The sequence below is a fragment of the Lepidothrix coronata genome, unplaced genomic scaffold, assembly GCF_001604755.1.
Source record: "Lepidothrix coronata isolate B3197 unplaced genomic scaffold, Lepidothrix_coronata-1.0 Scaffold278, whole genome shotgun sequence".
In the NCBI taxonomy this organism is placed as follows: domain Eukaryota; kingdom Metazoa; phylum Chordata; class Aves; order Passeriformes; family Pipridae; genus Lepidothrix; species Lepidothrix coronata.
Window position 1 is genome coordinate 672,500 of NW_016690458.1, and position 15,199 is coordinate 687,698.

The window sequence follows — 15,199 nt, forward strand, 5'->3', positions numbered from 1 at the left end:
CTTGCAATACCTGTAAGGGCAGCAAACAACCAGTTTTGCTTCTCTTTGTTCTCTGCTGCATCCAACCCTGCACAGAAAACTACAACATGGCATTTGAGGTTCACTCATATAAGGCAAAATTAGGGTCAAAAGGAACAGACAAAAGAAGAGCAACCTTAAATTTACACCCAGAACAAAGATCTGAGCTGTGTGTAGTTCCTAGAGGAAGCAGAACCAGCCACTGATATGACATGGAAGGCATTGGAAAAGGACAAAAATGCATAAGCTACTTCATCCAGTCTTTTCCCCGGTGCCATCATCTGATTTGTCTTGGCTCACTCACATTGCCTTATCAGAAAGAGGAGATTCCCATTGTGGAATTTATGTAAGCACGTTAACATAGCAAGAAATTCTCAGATGCATGAATTGATGGATTTAATCCAAAAGAAGATTAAGAGGATGTCTTGCCTTTAAAAGCAACATGTAACAAAGCAAAGCTACGGAATTCCCAACAACTAGAAAAAAACCCTGCTGCTGATGGGATAACTGAAGTTACACCAGAATCAACACTTTCTAAAACAACATACAAAATAAACGATCAGAAAGACACTTCCTGAATTACTAATGTGATTGGATCTCAAATCCTAACTCACCAGTTACCCTGGCAGCCTCTCCAAGAGAGCTGACAACTATGGCTTGACACTATGTCATTACTGCTACATGGAAACTGTCACTTCTCTAACAGCCTAATTTATTTTAATCACAGACAAACCTCTATTTAATCACTGAGCAGTTCTTTTCCTCTTCCATAACACAGGAGACCTCTCCCAGCCCTGTCCTCCCACAGAAGTGCCCTCAACGTTGGCAGCCTCACCTGCATCAGGTTTGCTGTCACTGCCACTGCTTCTGCACTGCTTTCTCTCAAGGCAATCACCAACACAGGACTTCAAGGCCAGAAATGACCATTCCAACTAACTATCATAACCTTCCTCAGAATAGGCCAGAAAGATTCAACCTTGCTCTTCCTTCAAACTTGCAAATGAACTCTCCTTGCAGCTACTCTCTCCTTAGAATGTTTCTTTTGTGATAAAGACCAGGTATACTGAGAACACAAAACGAAAAATATACTTATGACTAGTTATAGTCATGTACAGGAACTTGACATAAAAACTTCGTTGATTAACTTTCCTTTTACCATTTTAGATACATAGAAAACTCAAAACTCTGCTGGAATTACTGAAGTTGTGGTTATCAATTTGGCACCAGTCATGTTTCTCCCCACTCCAGCTGCTCATTCCTATCCCCAAACGCCCCTTCTGTTACAGCAGAGAATCACAGAATCATGGAATCAACCAGGTTGGAAAAGACCTCTGAGATCATCAAGTCCAACCCTTGATCCAACTCCACTGTGGTTCCCAGACCATGGCACTGATACCACATCCAGTCTCACCTTCAACACCTCCAGGGATGGAGGGTGGTGATTCCATCACTTCCCTGGGCAGCCCATTCCAGTGTCTGATCACTCTCTCTGGAAAAAATTGCTTCCTAATATCCAACCTAAACCTCCCCTGGCACAGCTCAAGCTGTGCCCTCTTGTCCTACTGCTGGTTCCTGGGAGAAGAGCCCGACCCCCACCTGGCTCCCCCCTCCTGTCAGGGAGTTGCAGAGTCAGGAGGTCTCCCCTGAGCCTCCTCCTCTCCAGGCTGAGCCCCCCCAGCTCCCTCAGCCTCTCCTCACAGCACTTGTGCTCCAGTCCCTTCCCCAGCCTCTCTGCTCTTCCCTGGCCCTGCTCCAGCCCCTCCATGTCCTTCCTGAGCTGAGGGCCCAGAACTGGACACAGCACTCCAGGGGTGGCCTCACCAGTGCTGAGTCCAGGGGCAGAATCACTGCCCTGCTCCTGCTGCCACACTGTTCCTGAGCCAGGCCAGGATCCATTGGCCCTCTTGGCCACCTGGGCACACTCTGGCTCCTGTTCAGCTCCCTGTCCATCCCCACTCCCAGCTCCCTTCCTGCCTGGCTGCTCTCCAGCCACTCTGTCCCAGCCTGGAGCTGCCGGGGGTTGTTGTGGCCAAAGGTCAGGACCCAGCACTTGGCCTGGTTGAACCTCATCCCGTTGGAATCAGCCCATGGATCCAGCCTGTCCAGGTCCCTCTGCAGAGCCCTCCTGCCTTCAGCAGATCAACACTCCCCCCCAACTTGGTGTCATCTGCAAATTTGCTAATGGTGGACTCAATCCCCTCATCCAGGTCAATAACACATCCCATCAATAGCAAAACCCATTTCTGCAGTCACATGGCAAACCACGTGGGAAATTCCTTCATTTAAACCAAATCAATATCTTCATCCAGGCCATGATGCACTTTCAGAAACAATCTCAGTGGCTCAATAGAGGGAATGAATGGTCAGGAATGAGGGCTGCATGCACCAGCTTAAGCCAATAAAGAAATAAAGGAGCAGCTGCAGGTTGATTCTCAGGCATTCTTCTAAGAAATGCAAAGTCACAAAAGCATTGAAAGACGGGAATCATCAGGATTACCACCAGCAGAGAGAACTTACCCCCATGACCTTACCACGCTGCTCAACATCCTCCCACATGCAGTGGACGATGTAGCGACACATGTACTTGCCCGTGCGGCCCTCCTGCTTCATCCGCACCAGACACATCCTGCAAGGACACACCCCCACAGTCAGAGCTCCCACGGCTTCTTTCACAAGGAAAGAATAAATGACATATATTTCAGCTAATTTAAGATTTTCCTCGCAGTATATGTTTGTGGTCAGGAAAAAAAAAACACACGAGGAGATTTTTTTTTTTTTTTAAATAAACTCTTCTCTTCTACACTCAGGAGCCATATCTGCTGGATTTTGGCCAGTGCAGCCATGGAAGAGTGCTAGTGGGCTCTATTCTTCTTGTCAGCATTGTAATCTAGTTCAACACTACTGTAACCTGAATTCCTCAGCCTTAAGAACATCTCACCCTTCGGAGCAGGAACACATGGCTTGGCTAATCCCAGGCTCTGAGCCAGCTGCAGCTCAGCTTGATGCACTGAAGTGCTCTAAGAGCCCCAACCAGCCAAGCTGGGAAACCTTAAGCAAGTTACAGGTTTCAACCAAATTCACATTAGCAGTGTCCTAAATTATTTCAACTACAGGGGTCTTTGGATACGTGTCCAACCACCTGGCAAAACCCCCACACGCAGCACGTGTGAGACCAACTCAGAGGTCTGAAAGTGCATTGTGGGATCTTAATGAGAATATCAGGTTGAGTTGTTTTACTTTTGTTTAAAAGCATTAAAGCCACTCGAACTTCATTGCTGCTGTTCTGCCTACAAAATAAATCACATGAACAAACATTTTATTTTGCCTTTTTTACAACATCTGTAAAGAGCACGAACTGAAGCCCAGGCTGATCCCTCACTGAGCTGGGACCAGTCCCATCACCTGTCCCATCCTCTCTGCCTCATAAACCAGCTCTGCTCCTGTGCTGAGGCACAAGTGCCTGCCCAGGATTGACTGAGTGACTGTAGATGAGACGATGCTCAAACGCTGGAGCTGAGAGAAGTCATTGCTTTTCACAGACATGCTACAAGTGGGAAGCTGCTCGCAGGTGATTCTTCTTACAGCTCATGTAAAACCAGCAGAGCTGGGGGCCACTGGGAAGCTGGTGCACATTAACAATGGTGAATGTGCCACAAGAGACGAGAGGTAAAAATTATCTTTTTTTAATAGATTTGTTTCTTTAGTGTATATAAGATCTACAGGCATTAAAAGAATTGGGTGACCTGTGAATGCCAACTCAACAGGGAGAATCATAAACACCTGAAGTGTGCCCTGTAAAAGGACAGATGAAAATCTTTACAATGGATTTTCTTGTCTACTGACTAGTAAAGACATTAACTTGCAAAAGAAGCAAAACTTATTGCAAGTGATAGTCACAGAGACAAATGAAACAGAAGGCAGCAAAAACTTCAGTCCCATACTCTTCTTTCTGGTCAGAACCAGGCTTTCAAGTCCCATATAAAGGCCATTGAACTGAAACATAACACTGAAGGAAGAAAAGCCCACAGACCAGAATCTGATGTCTAGATGCAGAGCTTCTCAAAATGACACTGGCTCTACGAGAGACAGCTCAAGCTCCAACACCAGCAGGTGCAATGAGGTCTGAGACTGCAGAGAGGGACTGAGGCATGGCAAGGAGACCTCCAAGGTGGAGGGACTGAGAGATTCCAGGGAGACGACAGGAGGAGAAGGGCAAGGGCAGTCAGACAAGGGAACACTGGGAAGAATGTGGCAATTTCTGTCTCAGGAACCAGAGCTGTGTAAGGAGTCCCAAGGGTTACATTATGGCAGTGACAACTCGGTGTCTGTCCAACAGCACCACTGTCCCAGCAAACAAATGCAATTAAGATGGTATCAAAACCAAACCCTCACTTGTTCACAGAAAGATGACAAAGCTTTCTGCTCAAACAGTGGTCAGAGAACAACTGTCCAGGTACCAGCCCTTCCACAAAACAAATGCACAAAGAGTGTAAAACTTTTGTTTTACTTCCACCCGTTTGAAAACCTTTGTTCTTTTTGTGCATTTACATAATTGAGCTGTACAAAAAAGTGAATTGGTAAGAGTTACTGAATCCAAAAATTTTACACACTCTTAAGTAAAAAAGACTCAGTTTAAAGGACAAATTTTGGGCTAAAAAAGCATTTTTATACTTCTCTTGCTGAATACACAAACTCAGGGGTGAAAAAAAATAAAAATAAAATAAAAAAAAAAGAATGGCCTGGCAAGAAAACCTCCTCCCAGGCACAAATAGTGTGTGCCTTTAGTGGTGGAGAGGCAGGAGGAGAGAGCAGTGACAGACCAACAGCCAACAACTGGTCAGTGATGAGCAGGACTGGAGTGGTGTTCAGAGGAAAACCTGCTACTCATGGAGCCTAAAAGGCAGCTCTGTGTTTGGATGCAGTGCTGTCACAGAGCTGTTCTGCAGCACCATGAGTGAGATCATGGAATTTTGCAGTTTATTTGAAAGTTTGGTAGTTTGTTACTTCACCTGCTGTCTGAGGTTTAAAAGACACAGACTCTTTAAAGCCTATAAACCTCCTAACCAGATCACCACGGTGTGAAACATTTTATTGTTTCACTACAGAAACTGTGCTGTAGTTTAGTCAAATACTGGCTCATCTTCATCAAACCATGAAAGCAAAATTACTCCAAACTATCTTTAGAAAGCTGCCTACCTCACACTGCTTGGGTTGGATAATTTTTGCTTTATTTAAGTTATGCAGAGCAATTATGCTAGAAGAAAATGACATGAAAGGATGACTGAAAAGGAACAGGAGCATCTGTAACCCAACCCATCTCAGCTGAGATGCTGAGATTTCCCACAACAGCCTCAGCTACAGCTGCTTCTGTACTCCCAGTGTGCCAGACTGGCTTGAACACCAGAAGTGAGGGTTGGCACCACCCTGATGACTGCCCTGTGCCATGCACTGAGGTGAGATGACCCATTAAGGGCAAAGCTTCCCGCTGTCCCCTGCACCTGGCCACTCATTCCTGCTTCCTCAGTTGCTCCAGAGCAACTGTTTCTGGAGCTACTTTACTGTTGTACAGAGAAACTCCTCCGGCTTAACAACACAAGTATCAACAGCAGTTTTGAGGGTTTTATTCTCTTTAACCCATTCATGGACAGCCACCAGCTCGGGGGACAGCAGGAAGCTCCTGAACAGACTTTGCCCCAGTTCTGCTGTGACATTGCACTGCAGTGAATTGTGACAACGAGCAGAGTTCTGAAGTCACCCCAAGGAGGTTTTGCATGTTCTCCTGTGCCCCAGCCTGGCCACCCACTCCTGTACCTCCAGCATGGACAGGGCTCTGCTGGGACCAGCTGACAGAACCCAGCCTGGCTGTGCAGCCTCCTCTCCCCTGGGCCCTTTGCTTAGGCCATTGTAGCCCACTCCCTCATGTTAAGGCAGGACCAACTAAATGCCTGAGACATTCCAAATAAACTTATTCCTAAAATCTCTCTCAAGTAAAACTCTTCTGATGCAATTAAAGCGCTCTACCATGAAACTGAGTCTGTTCCCTTTCTTCTGAAGCAGCACATTTCAAAAGAAAACAGTGTCCTCAGGCTTCTATATGCAAATCAGAGGAATCTTTTCCTGCAGGAATTGTTTTCTACATATTTAGTGGTTCTTGTTCTCATCTGGACTTCCTCAGGCTGATCAAAACCTTGCCGAGTGCAGATTTCCTTAAGAAAAACAACGCTTAGATGAACTTCTGCAACAGGTCTTTGATCCTTTCAGAACAGGAATTGCAGCACAACTATTTTGATCCTAAATACTTCAGGGATGTCACCATTCCTGGTCTGGTGAAAATATGAAGGCAGCTCTAGGTATCTGCATGATAACTATTGAAGCAAGGCACTTCTTAGCAGCCACCCAAGTAATTTCTTTGGCAGTTTGGTAACAGCTCTGGACTCTGCCAATACTCCACTCACACTGCATGGGAAAATGCAAACCAGCAGAGGAGATGAACAGCTTGAGATTTTCTAAAGGTCTGAACTTCCAAACATAAAGCCAGGAGTCCCCCTGACATCAAAGGTGTGAAGTAACAGAAAGAGCCTATAAAAACATTACATCTAGGAAAGCATAATGATAGGTTGGTTTTCTAAATAATATCGATGGGTTAATTTTTTTTAAAGCATGATTTTAGCACTGCCTTGGAAGGCACTGAAGTGTTTCTAAAGGAACAGTATCTTGAAAGAAGTTTGCAAAAGCAGGAGCTAAACACGAGAGCCTGAATTCCTCCCTTTCTGACTGGAGGTAAGTAGAAAAATCCTATTCACCAGACAGGAAGAAATAAGAGCCGGAGATTCAAAGAGGACCCACAAGAATCTGTAACATAAGAAGTTATGCCCTGACAAGCACCTTAAATCCATAAAAACTGGGACACAAAGGGCACAGAAAAATTGACTAGAACAGGCTGGGAAATGACAACAGCAAGAAAGGAGGCGAAGTTTACCAAACTAGGAAAAATTCTCACCTTCTCCAGCTCCAGAAGACACTGTAAATCAGTGGAAACCAAAACCCTGAATAAGTGGGAAGAAGTCAGTACATCAGAGAGTGATGCAGATTGCTCTGCAAGGGGGAGCAGATCATGATCATGATCTCTGTGGCACGTCACTGGCCACCAGCTCAGGAAGGTTTCAAGCCTCTGAGGCAAATGGTCCAGCAAGAGAGACAGGACGGGAGCCTTCAGACAGGGTGGGATGTCCTTGACCCTGCCAGAGCCAGCAAAAGCGATAATGTTCCACTCCCACCTTACTGAGGTCAAACTGCTTAAAGAAAGAGAATCCCAGAGAGCAGGGCAATAAACCTGCCTGGGAAAGCAAACCAGGCCATGGCAGGATGCTGGTCACTGAGCTCAGCAGAAGCAAAGCCTGCAGCATTTCCCAATGACCCAGGTAGGGAGTAGGCCTGTCACAGGCTTCTGTGTCCTGGAATATCAAACTGGATCTCCCATCTGAGGTCCAGAATGACACTGCTCCTTCGGTCAAGCCACCAGGAACACAAAGGAGCCAGACTCACACACCCTGGAAAAATTAACCTTCAGTGCTGCCCTCCACACTCGAGTTCTCACTGCTGTCACACGAGGCAGAGGGATTTGGTTCTATCCTGCCCATGTAGGATAGTGCTGTCAACCTGCCCACTGTATCCTACACGTAAGAGAACTTCAATTCTCCTCAGTCAATCTCTCCTTAACATCACCAGCTCAAAGCCTGGCAACTCTTGGCTTTCTTCAAAAGAAGCCTACATAGCACTTTGATCTTAGAAATTTGTGCCTATCCTATACCAATTTCATCTCTATCATAGTTCCCTTGTTTATTTTTATTATTAATCTTGAATTTCATACTGTGTATCAATCACAGGATATATTTTCCCGTCAATGAGAAACAAAGATGATGTGAAAAAAAGTGTGTTCTTAGCAGATTCATCTTACCTCTTTTTGTTTTTCCCCAGACACTTACAGTTTGCTTTTCAATATTTATTGCACTAGTTTTCCAAATATCTATATGAATTATTAGCTTATCAATTAATTTTTAAAGCCTTTTTCCCACAGGGAAGAGTAGGAAATAAATAAACTGCAAATCTCAAGGGTCTTCCTTCCTTGATTCCACTGATTTCATTCACTGATTTCAATGGTTCTGCTAATTTGTTCCTTCTTCAGTGTAATGAGCTGCCCCATCTTTCAATATATTGAGGAGACAGGAAATTAAAAGGAGGGAAGGGGAAAAGGAGGAGGCAAGGAAATAAGGGGCCTTAAGTGCAGCTATTTCAGTACAAACTTCCTTTCAGCCTTTGGACAGCTGAACCCCAAGTCTATGGACTTCAGTTCCCTGAAAGATCTGGCACTTACAAAAATGACTGTACTCCCTTGTGCATCCCCTGACCTTTACAAGTGTGTAATGCTAGATGAAAACCTGATTTTTTTGGCTACTACTTTCACAAACGAAAAAGGGGAAAAAAAATTCATGTTTAAGGTGTCAGATATTTTTACATGCAGCCAAGCTGGCATTCACCCCCCTGCATGTGCCTTTCAGAGGTGCAAGAGTAAATGCCAGTGCTATAATTTGTTAAATGCTTCTCATCACCACAAATTCTCCCAATTTAAAAGACTTTTACATAAATTTAAACTTTTCCTAAAACACCCAAGTAAGATTTTTCCACACAGCCTGAGAAAGGCTTTTAGAAAACTCATGGCAAAGATCATTCCACTAGTGAGGAATTTTAAGATGTAAGAGATGTCAGGTTCTCTATGGGACTTTCTGTTCTTCAGTAGAAAAGTGCTGTAGTTCAGTCATCAGTAAAATGAATAAATCCTCTATTATCAACAAGCACAGAGCCTACTTTTTCCTCACATTAAGATACATTTATATCACTCTATTCCTGAAAATAATTTTATTACTAATTTGATTTTCACTTACCAGACATGAAGCTGGGCTACTAGGAACCATGAATTCAAAGTATCAGGCATTTGGCACCCTTGATGAGAAGGGGGGAAAATACAAAAACAAAACTAAATATTAACATAAACTCCATCACATTTTGTCCCTAACAGAAATCCACTACACAAAAACCTAAATGCACTTTGGTAATTTTTTTCAGTAATAACAGTACATATACATTGGAGGAAATATCATTTACTGTCATGTTTGTGCTCAAACTCTAGAACATGCACCCACAGGATGCTGTAGATTCTGAAAGGTTTCAGGTGTTTGGGGCTCACTTGGATAAAATTTACGGGGGGGGGGGAAATTAAAAAATGGAGAAGGAGACAAACATGTGGCTTCTAGGTCACAAAGTCCCAAAGCAGGAATGAATAACAGGGAGGAATCAATGGATGCTTTGCTCTGTTCTTACACTCTTCCTTTGTATGTGCTGCTCTCTCCTGCCAGGGACAGAGTTCTGTGTCTCTGATTCCACTGTCAGGGTAAATCTGTAAATCTGTAAATCAGTAAATCTGCCCTGATTTACTCCAGCACAGCCCCCAGCACTCTGAGCGTACCTGTCAGGCTACATTTGGATTAAAACCACTGACCAACCACACAAACAATCTGTCTGCAGGTTTAGCTCTACTCCCACAGCCACTGGTTTTCCCAGAGCTGGTCTGTCCATATGTGTGCTCACACGATGGATCTCCACGTGCCCTTAGGGGGTGAGGCTGGAGATTTAGGCTGTGTGGCACAGAGACCATAGTCCTCTTCCTCATGCTTGAAAAAAATGGACCTATGGGTTCTGTGCACACTAAGTCCTTCAGTTCCTGTCAATCCTAAACCTCCCCCCCCAGGCACCCACCTCTACATCTGTTTCCTGGAGAAGTTTTTAAGGGAAGTACCTAATGAGAAGGATCTGACACAGTCGTCTTGGCCTACCCAGCACTTGGCCTTGTCTTCTGGGCTGCTCAAACCGAGCTGGAAGAGGCCCAGAGAGCATTCAGGAACAGGCTCTCCAGTCAGATGTGTCCCAAGGAAGTCAACCTTATCTTCCCTGTGTTTAATATATTCCTTCCCAACTCCTATACTTCCTGGCTCTTAAGTATTACCAAGGAGATTCACCTGGATCACGAAGCAATACTTTCACAGCCTCTTTCTTTATATTTGCCAACTCTGGGCAGGCAACCACCAGAAGAACCAAACAAATCATGACTATTCCTCCCTCCCCAGAGAGATGACTCCATCAGTCCTAGGAGGTGCCAAGCTTCAGCATCAGTGCCCATACATCACCTCTAAGACAGTACAAAGACACTAACAGCCTGTGTTTGGAGATTAAACACAAATCTCCCTCACCCTTCTCCCCTTTTGGCTCTCTCATTCCTATTAGAAATAGTTCCTGTGCCTAGAAACGACTACTCTGACCAAAAGCCACGCCAAGGCATCTCTAACTAGGGCAGGGGCACACAATGCCTGCATTAACCAAACCATTTCAGTCAACGGAGGTTCCACAGGCAGGAGTCAAACACCCAGTTCAGACAGAGGTTTCTCAAGGAGGAGTTCCCATGGATCAGTCCCCCACCACAGAAATCACTCTGCAGTGGAAAGCAAAGATCACACCTCTACCCCTGGAAACATGGAAAGTTTGTAAAGACCTATTCAGTACCCAGGAGGGAAGATTTTTTTTCTCTAACTTTCCAAGTGTTGCAATTCTATTTTTATAAATCATTTTTTAGCTTCTATATTAGGACCGTCTGCATCGTAAATTTAAAGGAGGGGTGGCTCCTTTAAAGCAACAAGCTTGCTCTCAGCTATCAGCTTTGTAGAAAGAATCAAATTCTAAAATCCAGGGGGTTGGAACACCTTACTCTGGGAAACTAACTGGGGAGAAAGCTCCATTCTACAATGAAACGGAAAATTATTCCCCTCAGAATAGGGCTAGATCTAGAAAAAATGTCTGCTGGTAAAGCTACCTATGAAATTACTGTGATAACAGCTGGGGAACAAACCTGTTCTGTGCACAGAACACATCCTGGTCACATGGCTGGTACTATAAGAGACATGAATGCTCAGCATTATGAGGACATATGTTTTCCTGCAGTTATGTCCTGCACTTAAAATTCGTCAGGTAAGGGATGCAAAACTGGACCATGGACTTTTTCATGACAGATCATCTTTGCCACTCCCACAATTTTAGAAAGGACACCTTGGGATAATATCCCCACATCCTGCAAGAGGACAGGTGCACTGTGTCAGTGCTCCCCTGAGTGTGACAGGCAGCTGATGGGCTACGGGAGACACAAGATTCCAGAGTTTTCTAACCTTCAGCCCTTTGGAGCTGCTTTCAGTCCCACTAGGAGTCATCAAAAGGCTGTTTTGGTAGGGTCAGCTCCCTGCTGCTGCAGCTGCCTGACAGGAGAGCAGTTAACAGTATTAATAGTTGAAGATGAATTCAAGGTAACTCTACAGTCCATGTTCATCAGCCAAACTCCAGTTCAGCTCTGAGTAACACCTGCCTGATCCTAGAAGCTCTTTTGACCTTTCAAGTCTGAGGTCAGGCATGAAGCTCTCTGCTCACAGGCTGCCTCCTCCAGTTCACTAGAACTCCCCAAGCTCTCTGCCAAGCCTGGCACCAGGAACTTTGCTATTCCCTCTATTGGTTCTCTCTTCTCCTTTAAACAAGAAACAGCTGAAGTCCTAAAACAGCTCCACTTTCCACACAAGCAGCACAGTACAGACATTTGGGATACAAGCTCTAAAGCAGAGTTCCCACGTTTTCTCCGTGAATGATCCAAAACCAAGAGACAATGGAATGGCAGGTATAATAAAATTAAGTGCAGTACCATACTGAGAGTCTCAATTAAAACACCTCCTTTATACTCTAAAGCAGCCTTATGACTTGCATATCCATAGTCTGTATTTTGGGAACTGCTGTTCTAAGGCATATACAGAGACAGGCAGTTCACAGGGCTCACACTGTGCCACAGAGAGTTGGAAATTCCAGTGTGCATCAGCAGAAACACAGTGAGATGGAAGAGAGCCCATAAGACATTGTCCTAGTCCTCACACTATCCACTCTTCACCCTCTGTCACCTCTGTCAGAGCACTGCTTGACAAATTCCACACACCAGTCCACGTTCCATAGGGTCACAGTGCAGCTGCTATTCCTGCCACAACACCAGCACACCACAAAAGCACGTCCAGGAGCACTGGAGAAGGCTCTGTGAAGAACTGGTTCTGCTCACTCGGGGTTAACGAGCCCACCAGTGGTTTCACACGTGGATGGCTGGAGGTTTCCAGGGTCAGCTCAGCGGGTTCACAGCGCTCACACACAGCAGAGAAAGAGCTAATAAGCTCTCCAGAGAGCAGAGCTGCCTCTGTGCAGTTCACTTGGATATCAACACCCTGCAAGTAGAGCCAGGAGTGCTGGGGGCAGCAGAGCACAAGCACAGCACAGGCCTTGGCCCAGCAGCACCATCCTGCCCTCGGGGCTCCCCAGCCCTGCTCGGCATCAGGAGGGGCTGCAACACCCACCCCACAGGCTCGGGCACACCCGGGCCTGCTGCAGCACCAGGGGAGAGAATTCAGAGTTAGTAATTTCTGTTCCTACTCATCCCCCAGGCTGCTCCTTCAGGAGGGAACAATGAGCTTAAGCAATGTCCATCTGTAGTTGAAAAAAGGAAAAAACCAGCTCCTGACTGACCCAGTTTGATGAAGACATGGTGAGCAATTTCTCTGGAACCACAAGCACTGACCCCAGCACCACAGGTGTTCTTACACCACCAGTGCACTCCACCAATCCCAGCAAACTGTCTTGATCCTTAGCAGCAACTGTCTCAAGTCAACGCAAATATATGTTACCATTTAAAATACATGTTTTCTTTTTAAAACAGTAAGACAAAATTAAAAACACAGCTGAAGTGATTTTACTCAATACTGAGTCTGAAAACCTGTGCCAGTATCTTTTTCACAGACATGCTTTGATAGTCCTTTAAATTTTATCAAGGACAACATTTATGTATCTTTGTACAATTAAACAGAGATGGTGAAACACCAGTTAAAAACAGGAAAGCCCCTGTCTGAGAGATAAATACCACAGACAGAAGAGAACTTATCTGAGCAAGCTGGGGGGGGCTCAGAGCTGGGGAGAGGGGTGTGCACAGGGAAAAGGAGGTTCTCAGTTTCTGATCACTAGTGGTGAATCCTACTGCTCACAGAGTCCTCTCACTCCTGTAACCGCTGAAACCACATCACAGGTTTGGAAAACCTTCTGGAAGCCACTGGAAAATCTTGCAGTAGCAACACCATGTAACAAACCACCCTCAATAAGCTCTGCACTGGATGAAGGTGTCCCTTCAGCTGATCTCTCAAGAGGCAGCAGCCCAACCTGTGCTCTAAGTACTTGGTAACTCAGGAATCCCAGTGACAGGCCAGATCCAGGTAAGGGATTTACTACAGCTAAATCACACTAACATAGGAAATAAAGCACACAAGAAAAAATATTACTGAAGCTTATGTAAGTCTCAAAAACACATCTTTCCCCTTCACCAGCCAGATCTGATACCACTCAAAGCAGCAACAGATTTTTAGCTAATAGTTGTGTACAGCATGGAAAAGCCAACCCAATCCAAGCCAATATTAATGCCTATATACTTATAGGAGGGCCTCGTGTCTCTGTTCTAGTCATACTCTCTACTCAGGCAAGAGATGTGTCCTGGTCATGGTCAGTAAAAATATAGAAAGTCTCTAAGTTGTAGCCAAACCTGGCCCAGCCACGAGGGAGAGAGACAGGTAGGACCCTATGATCTCATACCATAAAAAAGTTGTGCCTCAGAGGATGGGGATGGTTCTCATAGCTGTGTCCCAGTTATGTTGGGGATGGCACCACATAGGGCACAGAGACCATCTGACCAGCGTAAAAAGGGAAGAGATATTTGAATTCTTAGTTTATGCCACACCTGGTACTAAAGTCCAGGATATTCTGAGTTTTACCCATCCCCACTGCAGCAGGTAAAATTAACAATCCCAGACTCCAGAGGCTGCCCTCCTCCCTGCAGAGCTTAAGGGAATGCTGCAGCACTGTGAGCTCCCACTGCAGCACTGACCAGGCGCTGGCAGAGTCTGACAAGTCAGTCCTTTTGCTGTCACGTTTGTTGGTATCAGTACATCTAACGGCACAATTCCACCACCAGCTGTCTCAGCAGGGCAGCAGCCCCGTCCACAACCAGCAGCCCATTACTTACTGCTAAAGAACTCCTCGTAGTCGGTTTTCTCCACGCAGCACGTGTACATGCGCAGCGCCGCCACCTTGATCTTCTACGGCAAAAGGAAAGGCAACACTTGAACTCTTCGTTCCCGAGAGCTCCTGCACCTGCTGCAGTTGGGAAATGCCCTGCCCCTTGCTGAAAACACTTCTTTTGATCACCACAATCACTTGGGGTTTATGGGAGCACTTCAAACTGTGCCAGTATAATGAATCTTGCCTCGAGGGGAAAAAGTTATTAAATGGCTTCTTGAATATCCTTCCAAATCTAGTTGGATACAACACTTGATATAATAACAGAAAAAGAGTCCAATTCACAATTCCTGGTTTTCTCTAATAACTCTAACTGATGTACACCACTGAGAGTGTTTTGTATAATTTAAGTTTTAAATATTAAAGAAGTCACATACCAGACATGCCCTAAAAATAGTAAATAATGTCCTAAAATAAAATGTCCTAAAAATAATAGATTTTTCCTAGAAAAATGAAACTTGATTGACTAAGCTTGGAGAGCGAGAGAGGAATCCCAAATGATAAATGACATGAGGTATTCCCAGGTGCTTTGGCACTTCTCATTTTGTTTCTGGCCTGCCACTGCACCCAAAACACCTCCAGTGCATCCTCCAGAACACAGACACATGTGCTGAAACTTCAAAGGTCACAATAACTAATAGCAAAGACCTTAAGGAGCTGTCAGCCATTTCTGTTTGCTAATATCGGGGGAAGAAAAATAAAGAAAAATTTGAAAACTCCACAACCCACTCCCCTGCCTAAGCCAGGAAGTGGCCTTGGCTTTGGGTTGCTTTGGTTTGGTTTATGTTGTTTTTGTTTTTAGTGACATATACTGGGGACCCTCTCAGTGCTCACTGTAGTACAGGGATGAGCACTCTGCCTGTTAAATGGCAGTTCAAATCACCAAAGTAATTATTTGTGTCTCCTACAGCCAAAAGGAAAATGAAGAAGTTGCAAC

General features: G+C 45.0%; 1 protein-coding gene across 2 annotated transcripts in view; it reads right to left on the reverse strand.

Annotated features, from left to right (window-relative positions):
• LOC108508015 (ubiquinol-cytochrome-c reductase complex assembly factor 1) overlaps positions 1–15,199 on the reverse strand; it is a 48,799-nt gene that overhangs the window by 21,104 nt on the left and 12,496 nt on the right. The window contains exons 5-7 of one of the 2 annotated variants that reach the window (XM_017836492.1): positions 14,210–14,279; positions 8,961–9,018; positions 2,536–2,644 (exon numbers count right to left, since the gene is read on the reverse strand). In XM_017836492.1, the coding sequence (XP_017691981.1) occupies positions 2,536–2,644; positions 8,961–9,018; positions 14,210–14,279 (237 nt within the window). Of the gene's footprint in view, positions 1–2,535; positions 2,645–8,960; positions 9,019–14,209; positions 14,283–15,199 lie in introns of both variants that reach the window. The other variant, XM_017836491.1, reaches the window with a different exon arrangement.